Here is a 9,308-nt window from a genome sequence, read left to right on the forward strand (position 1 = left end):
ATGTTGACCAGGATGGTCTCGATCTCTTGACCTTGTAATCCACCCACCTCGGCCTCCCAAAGTGCTGGGATTACAGGCGTGAGCCACCACGCCCAGCTTCTACTAAAAATATTTTTAAAATTAGCTAGGCGTGGCGGTCCACACCTGTAATCCCAGCTACTTAGGAGGCTGAGGCACGAGAAACACTTGAATCCAGGAGGTGGTGGTTGCAGTGAACCAAGACTGCACCACTACACTCCAGCCCGGGCAACAGATCAAGATTCCATCCCCCCCAAAAAAAATAAAGAAAAAAAAAATTGTGGGGAGACTTGTAAATTAAGAGAATAAAGAGGTACCCAAGCAGTGTGGCTCTCACCTATAATCCCAACACTTTGGGAGGCCAGAGTGAGAGGACACTTGAGGCCAGGAGTGTGAGACCAGCTTGGGCAACAAAGAGAGACCCCATCTCTACAAAAATAAAATGAAATTAGCCAGGCAGGTGGTATGCATCTTTATCCCTGCTACTTAGAAGGCTGATGCAGGAGGGTCTCTTGAGCCCAGGAGTTTGAGGCTATGGCAAGCTACGATCGCACCAATAAACTTCAGCCTGGGCAACAGAGCAAGACCCTATCTCTTAAAAACAAACAACAACAACAACAAAGAATAAAGCGGTCAGGTGTGGTGGCTCACACCTGTAATCCCAGCACTTTGGGAGGCCAAGATGGGTAGATCACATGAGGTCAGGGGTTCCAGACCAGCCTGGCCATCATGGTGGAACACCGTCTCTACTAAAAATACAAAAATTAGCTAGGCATGGTGGTGCATGCCTGTAATCCCAGCTTCTCAAGAAGCTGAGGCAGAATAATTACCTAAACCTAGAAGGCGGAAGCTACAGTGAGCCAAGATCGTGCCACTGCACTCCAGCCTCGGTGGCACAGTAAGATTCTGTCTCAAAAATAAATAAATAAATAAATAAATAAATTAAATAAATAAATAAATAAAGAGAAAATCATAGCAAATGTGACGGTGACATTGAAACTTTATCAATCCTGGTTTAAAAAACAAAAGAAAGCCAGGCTCGGTGGCTTAGGCCTGTAATCCTAGCAACTCTAGCTTTAAAAAAAAAAAAAGAAAGAAAGAAAAAACAAAAGACAGTACTAAACAGCTATGTAAGAAATTATTGGGATCACTGGGAAACCTGAATATTGTCCTGGATATGACAACGGTATTATGCTTATGGAGGAGAATGTTATTCTTAGCAGATGAATGCTGAAATATTTTCCTCAAGTCTCATTATGTCTTACTACTTTCAATGAATCAAAACCAGTAACAAGAAAGGAGACATAGAAAACAAAAACAAAAATAAAAAAAAAATAAAAAAAAATAAAGAAAAAGAAAAAAATACAGAAAACATTAACTGCTGAACTCCAAAGACTTTTTTATACATTGTATTCTTTTTGTTGTCTTTTTGAGACAGAGTCTGGCTTTGTCACCAGACTGGAGTGCAATCGGCTGGCTCACTGCAACCTCTGTCTCCTGGCTTCAAGTGATTCTCCTGCCTCAGCCTCCGGAGTAGTCAGGACTGCAGGCGCGCACCACCACACCCAGCTAATTTTTTAATTTTTAATACAGACAGGGTTTCACTATGTTGGCCAGGATGGTCTTGATCTCTTGACCTCTTGATCTGCCTGCCTCAGCGTCGCAAAGTGCTGGGATTACAGGCGTTCAGTGAACCATCATGCCCGGCCACATTGTATTATTCTTTAAACTTTTCTGTATTACTGAATACAGAAAAAAATCCTTTTTCATAAGTATTAAGTCTAATATGTCACTGCTTAAAGTCACTGATGAGATCTATTTCCCGTAAAACACAGTACAGGTCATATCCATACATGTGGGTGGTTAACAAACCTCACACACAGAAACAAATCAATAAATATAGTAAACACACTGTGGAAATGCTATATGTGTCCATGTTCAAAAAAAGTAGGAAACAGAGCAGTATAACAAAAGGAACTAAGCTTTGTAGTCACATAACTTAGGTTTACAACCCATCTCAGATTTTAACCCCACAGAGACTATTTTGTAATCTGACAAATGGAGATTTAAAAAAAAAAAAAAAAAAATCTTTGAGAGAATAAAAACCACAAGGAAAGCACTGGCACATCGGGTGATCCTCTGCCCTCCCTTTCTAGACTATACTCTGTTAACTCTGAGAGAAGAAATAACTGCTCCGTATAGCAACGAAAGTTAAAATGTAGATTTCTATGAGCTTCAAACTAGAAGCTCCTGAAAAATAGTGCTCCAGATATTCTATTTAATAAAACAAAATTAAGACCATCTCTAAGGAATAAGGAAGAGATTCACAAGTGAAATATTCACAAAATGTGAAAGGTGTTATGAAATTGACTAATACCGCTGGACGCGGTGGCTCACACCTGCAATCGCAGCACTTTGGGAGGCTGAGGTGGGTGGGTCACCTGAGGTCAGGAGTTCAAGACCAGCCTGGCCATCATGGTGAAACCCCCTCTTTAAAAAAAAATAAAAAATTAAAAAAGAAGAAATTGACTAATACTTACATCTTCCAGTGGTGTTATAGATGCACTCTCTCCTCCATAGTAAGGGTTTCGATCCATATGAAGAACTTTCTTGCCATTCACTGACATTATACCAGACAGGATACATTCCTATAGAAAAAGCATAGTATCTTGAAAAGTTCTACATCATGTTTAAAACAGATTTTTTTTTAAAGTCCACCATTACACATTCTGTTAATTATACTTAACATTCATGCAACATGTGACTTAATTTATGGAAAAAGCCCTTAAGAAACCAGGGGTCCAAGTGTGGCCTGCGGGCCCTGTGCGTCCCAAAATTAAAACTGTTTTCATAACAACACTAAGACATTAGTCACCTTTTTATATTTATTTATTTTTTTTGAGACAGAGTTTCACTCGTTGCCCAGGCTGGAGTGCAATGGCGTAATCTCAGCTCACTGCAACCTCCACCTCCCAGGTTCAAGCGATTCTCCTACCTCAGCCTCCCGAGTAGTTGAGATTACGGGCGCCCACCACCACGCCCAGCTAATTTTTTGTATTTTTAGTAGACCCAGGGTTTCACCACACAGGCCAGGCTGGTCTTGAACTTCTGACCTCAGGTGATTCTCCTGCCTCTGCCTCCCAAAATGCTGGGATTACAGGTGTGAGCCATGGCACCCAGCCTACTCACCTTTTTAAACACTGTTGATATTTCCACTCAAGATGTAAAATCGATGGTGAATAAAATAAATATGACAGGGCTCTAAACTATACTAGAAGTCATTACATTCTTCACCACCAGGCATTCACCTAAGAATTTCCTTGATAAAAGCATTAAAAAGTAACTTTACTGGCCAGGCATGGTGGTTCACGCCTGCAAGCCCAGCACATTGGGAGGCCAAGGCGGGTGGATCGCTTGAGCCCAGGAGTTTCAGATCAGCCTGGGCAAAGTGGTCAAACCCTGCCTCTACACAAAAATTAGCCAGGCATGGTGGTGCATGTCTATAATTTCAGCTACTCAGGAGGCTGAGGCAGAACTGCTTGAACCCAGGAGGCGGAGGCTGCCGTGAGCTGAGACTACACCACTGCACTCCAGCCTGGGTGACAGAGCAAGGCTGAGTCACAAAAAAAAAATAAATAAATAAATTCATTAAACATACAACCTTCAATAATCATCTTTTAAATATTCTGTGTGACAAAATGGGAAATAGAGAGCACTTTGGCTCAGTTAAAACCTTCCATGCCACTAATCTATAAGCTGAGCTAGCCACTTTTTTTATGAATAATCATTTTTAATTGAAAGAATTGACCAACAAACTACAGTTATTCAGATTTAGGTGTTTGACATTTTCTCAAAGAACAACATAAAGGAAAATAACTGACATATTTGTTGCCAATAACAAAAAGTCAAATTTTAAATGAAAATTAGAATTACAGAAAACTTGGCCAGGTGCAGTTACTCATGCCTGTAAATCCCAGCACTCTGGGAGGCAGGGGTGGACAGATCACCTAATGTCAGCAGTTCAAGACCCCATCGCTACTAAAACTACAAAAAATTAGCCGGATGTGGTAGTGGGTGCCTGTAATCCCAGCTACTCAGGAGGCTGAGGCAGGAGAATCAGTTGAGCCTGGGAGGTGGAGGCTGCAATGAGCCAAGACCTTGCCACTGCACTCCAGCCTGGTGGCAGCAGAACCAAATATTCATCTCAAAAAAAAAAAAAAAAAAAAAAAAAAAAAAAAAAAAAAAAAAAAAAAAAAAAAGAAAAAAAAAAAAAAAAAAAAAAAAGAAAAGAAAAAGAAAGAAAGAAAGAAAATATACTCTGGCAGATGGCTTAAGCCCAGGAGTTGGAGACCAGTCCAGGCAACATGGCAAAACCCTATCTCTGCAAAAAATACAAAAATTAGCTGGGCGTGGTGGCGAGCGCCTGTAGTCCTAGCTACTCAAGAGGCTGAGAGGTGAGGACTGCTTGAACCCACGAGGTCGAGGGTGCAGTGAGCTGTGATCAGGCCACTGCACTTCAGCCTGGGAGACAAAGTAAGATCCTATCTCAATAACAAAAAAAAGTGCATGTACATTTAAAATTGTTATACATGTTAACATACAATGGGTTTATTATTTGTCAGTGAATTATTTATTCCTCCATTTCTAATATGATCAATATCAATAGCTACAACCCTTGTAACAAAAGCTCTTCAAGGTCCTTAATTTTTTTAGAATGTAAACAGATCCTAAAGACTAAAAGCTTTGAAAACTAGAGCCCTAAGCAAAGCATCCAGGATAACCACCAATAAATTACAATCAACAGAAAAGTATAAACGACCACTCTCAGGAAAAAGATAAAGCAAGCACGGATACACTAAGACAAAACAAATTACGAAGAAGGAAAACATTAAAGAATACTAAAGAATGGAATTAATGTGAAAAAATACAAGGATGGGGCCTATAATCACTCAAAAAGGTAATCAGTGTTTTATTTCTTAAAAAGACAAAGAAAATTCCATGTATCTTTATCAATCCTTAATGTTTCTCAAATTTATCCAAAGGACCCTAGATGTCAAAAAACAATCTTATTCTCTAGAAGTCTATTTGACTCTGAAACCCTGATATTTAAAATTTGCACAAATTTCAAGTTTTCTTCCATAATGTATCTACTCATTTCACTTTTAAATGTTTTAACTTACTTACCATGAGGTTCAAATCTTACTATAGAAGTGTAATTTTTCTTTTTTTGACCCTAACCCTAACCTGTCGTCCACACTGAAGTGCAGTGGCGCGATCCCGGCTCGCTGCAACCTTTGCCTCCTGGGTTCAAGTGATTCTCCTGTCTCAGCCTCCTGAGTAGCTAGGATTATAGGCAGGCACCACCATGCCTGGCTAATTTTTGTGTTTTTAGTAGAGATGGGCTTTCACCATGTTGGCCAGGGTGGTCTTGAACTCCTGACCTTGTGATCCACCCACCTCGGCCTCCCAAAGTACTGGGATTACAGGCGTGAGCCACTACACCTGGCCTGAATCAACTTTTCTTTGGCTCAAGAAACAAACCATTCTAAGCACTCCAGAAGGCCCTCATGCCCTACTCCAATCATAACCACCACCATCCCCCAGCACTCTCATAATTTCTTTTTTGTTTTTCATTTTGTTTTGTTTTGTTTTTTCACTCTCATAATTTCTAATAACAAAGATTTGGACGGCCGGGCGCGGTGGCTCACGCCTGTAATCCTAGCACTTTGGGAGGCTAAGGTGGGTGGATCACCTGAGGTCAGGAGTTCAAGACCAGCCTGGACCATCTTAAAAAAAAAAAAAAAAACACAAAGATTTGTTCTGCCTGCTTCTGAACTCCATAAAAATGGAATCATGTGTATTTATTTTCTGCATCTGACATTATGCAATGTTTCAAAATTCTTTCATGTTTTGTGTGTGGTCTATTTATTCTCATTGCTATAGAGCAGAAATCCCCAAAGGCCATCAGCCAAATCCAGCCTGAAGACTATTTCTGTAAAGTTTTATTGGCAAATACTCATATCTGTTCATGTACATACTGTTTATGGCTGTTTTCCTAGTACCACAGCAGAGTTGGGCAGCTGTGACAGAGACCAGAAAGTCTACATCACCTAAAATATTTGCTCTCTGGACCTTTCCAGAGAGTACACCTAACCCTGCAAGCAGGGCTTCTCAGTGTGGGTCCTCACTTGGCATCACCTGTCAACTTGTTAGAAATGTAAATTATAAGCAGAATCTCAAACTTCAGGTTTATATACATCAGCTGGAGGGCTTGAAAAAAAAAAAAAAAAAAAAAAAAAAAAAAAAACACAGATAGCTAGGCCCCACCTCCAGAGCTTCTTAGTAGGACTAAGGTTGGGACTGAGAATTGGCTCTTAAAATAAGGTGTAAAGCCAGGCGTGGTGGCTCACGCCTGTAATCCCAGCACTTTGGGAGGCTGAGGCGGGCGGATCACCTGAGGTCAGGAGTTCAAGAAACCTGTCGAAACCCTGTCTTTAAAAAAGAAAAATTTTTAAATTAAAAAATTTAAAACAAGGTGTAATATGGGCCAGGCAGTGTGGCTGATGCCTGTAATCCCAGCACTTTGGGAGGCCAAGGTGGTTGGATCACTTGGGGCCAGGAGTTCACGACCACCCTGGCCATCATGGTGAAACCCCATCTCTTAAAAAAAAAAAAAGAAAGAAAGAAAAACAATTATTAAAAAAAAAAAGTGTAATATGAAAAAAAAAGAAAAGAGAGAGAGAGATGGGGCAGGGGCAGACAGGGTCTCACTCTGTTGCCCAGTCCAGAGTGTAAGCGATGTGATCATGGCTCACTGCAGCCTCAACCTCCAGGCTCAAGAGATCCTCTCACCTCAGCCTCCCGATTCGCTGGGACTACAGGTGTGTGCCACTACACCTGCCTAACTTTTTAATTTTTTTGTAGAGATGGTGATCTCACTATGTTGCCCAGCGTTGGCCTTGCAAAGCAACCTTTGCCTAAGCAATCCTCCCACCATGTCCTCCCAAAGTGCTGGGGTTACAGGTGTCAGCCACCACTGATGATGAGGTGTTAGTGATGATGCTGGTCCAGGACCAATTTCAAGAATTACTAAAGCTGTGTTTGCAAGTTTTATTATATAAAAATAACCTGGAGATGCTGTTAAATTGTAGATTCTGATTCTGTGTAGTATCTGGGTTGGGGCCTAAAATTCCGTAGTTCTGGTAAATTCTCAGGTGTTGCAGATGCAACTGATCTATGGATCGCACTTCACGTAACAAAGCTGTAGAGGATTCCATTGAATGAATATACCACAATTTACTTCTCCATTCTACTCTTGGTGGATATTTGGATAGTTTCCAGTTTTTTACTGTTACAAATAATGCTCTGTCAACATTCTCATATGTATCTTTTAAGTGTGCATTTCTGTTATATATCAAGAAGAGCATGAATATATTCGATTTCAACAGATATTACCAAACAGCTTTCCAAAATGGTTGTACCAACTTACACTTTTGTCAGCAGTGAGTCAAAGTCCCCATTGTTTCAAATCCTTGACTACTTATACTGTTACAGCCTTTTTAATTTTAGCCATTCTAGTTAAGAAGTGATTTAAGGGGCCCGGTGACTCACACCTGTAATCCCAGCACTTTGGGAGGCCAAGGCCAGCAGATCACAAGGTCAGGAGGATCCAGACCAACCTGGCCAACATCGTTAAACCCAGACTCTACTAAAATACAAAAAATTAGCCAGGTATGGTGTTGTGCGCCTGTAGTCCCAGTTACTGGGGAGGCTGAGGCAGGGGAATCGCTTGAACCCGAGGCAGAGGTTGCAGTGAGCCAAGATCACACCAATGCACTCCAGCCTGGCAGCAGACTCCATCTCCAAAAAAAAAAAGAAAGTGATTTAATTTGCATTTCCTGATGACAAATAAGTTTAAGTAGTATGTTAATAATTAGGGACCGGACGTGGTGGCTCACACCTATAATCCCAGCGCTTTGGGAGGCCAAGGTGGGAGAATCGCTTGAGCCAATGAGTTCAACACCAGCCTAGGTAACATAGTGAGACCCCCATCTCTACAAAAGAAAATAAAAAACTGTATACTGATCATCAGTCTAAGTGATAAAGCACTTTTGATAAGTGGCTATTGAAAACTTTCCTCCATTGTTTAAATGGGCTTTCTTTTTCTCCCTTCTTTATAAAAGTACTTTACATACTATGGATATATATAACTCCTTTATTAGCTACATGTTCTGCAATTATCTTCTTCCATTCTGTGGCTTGCCTTTTCATTTTCCTAATTATGTCTTCATAAATGGAAATGAAGGTATTCTACAACTACAAAAATAAACCCTAATACTGACTAAAACAATTTACTTTTGGGGGGAAAAAAACTAAAGCAGCACTAGCATATAGTTCCACATGAGAATAAAACACTGTCTTAAAAATAAGTTATGACACAACAGAGGAAGAACAAACAGTAACACTCAGCTGACAAAGTAGACTGCAGGGTTCAACTTTTTTTTTTTCTTTTTTTGAGACAGTCTCGCTCTGTCGCCAGGCACCAGGCTGGAGTACAGTGGCACAATCTTGGCTCACTGCAACCTCCGCCTCCCGGGTTCAAGCAATTCTCCTGCCTCAGCCTCCCGAGTAGCTGGGACTACAGGCTCACGCCACCACACCCAGCTAATTTTTGTATTTTTAGTAGAGACGGGGTTTCACCATGTTGGCCAGGATGGTCTCCATCTCTTGACCTTGTGATCCACTTGCCTCGGCCTCCCAAAGTGCTGGTATTACAGGCGTGAGCCACCGTGACCTGTCAGGGTTCAACTTCTGAAAGCAAAATCTCAGCAAGCAAATTAGAGTGATCCACAGCTTCTACATATAACCTTTTGCACTAAGCATGACCCACTGGACCACAGCCATAAAGCAAGCACTGAGGCCTAAAATAAAGGGTCCAGTAATTCAAAGACGCGGCTGAGTCCAAAGAGCTGACAGTAATTACCTTCAAAGGCACCACCTGGAGCAAATATGACATGAGCTAACCAAAACTAATAAAAAATCCGCAGGCCCACTCTATACCCAACTATTATAAAAGATTGCTTCTACACTGCTAAAAGAGTAAAATATGTAATAACACAAACATAATATTCTAAACTTTGTTTTAAAACAGGAGGCTGGGGGGTGGGAAGCTGGGGAGAGATAGCAAGGGGAGAAATGCCAGATGTAGGTGATGGGGAGGAAGGCAGCAAATCACACTACCACGTGTGTTCCTATGCAACAATTTTGCATGTTCTTCACATGTACCCCAA

The 9,308-nt window shown here is 41.1% G+C and overlaps 1 protein-coding gene across 1 annotated transcript in view; it reads right to left on the reverse strand.

Moving 5' to 3' along the window:
- GDI2 (GDP dissociation inhibitor 2) overlaps positions 1-9,308 on the reverse strand; it is a 46,410-nt gene that overhangs the window by 30,647 nt on the left and 6,455 nt on the right. The window contains exon 2 of the mRNA XM_037732992.1: positions 2,555-2,666. Coding sequence (XP_037588920.1) covers positions 2,555-2,666 — 112 coding nt within the window. The remainder of the gene's footprint in view (positions 1-2,554; positions 2,667-9,308) is intronic.

The sequence above is a fragment of the Cebus imitator genome, unplaced genomic scaffold, assembly GCF_001604975.1.
Source record: "Cebus imitator isolate Cc_AM_T3 unplaced genomic scaffold, Cebus_imitator-1.0 Scaffold487, whole genome shotgun sequence".
Lineage (NCBI taxonomy): Eukaryota > Metazoa > Chordata > Mammalia > Primates > Cebidae > Cebus > Cebus imitator.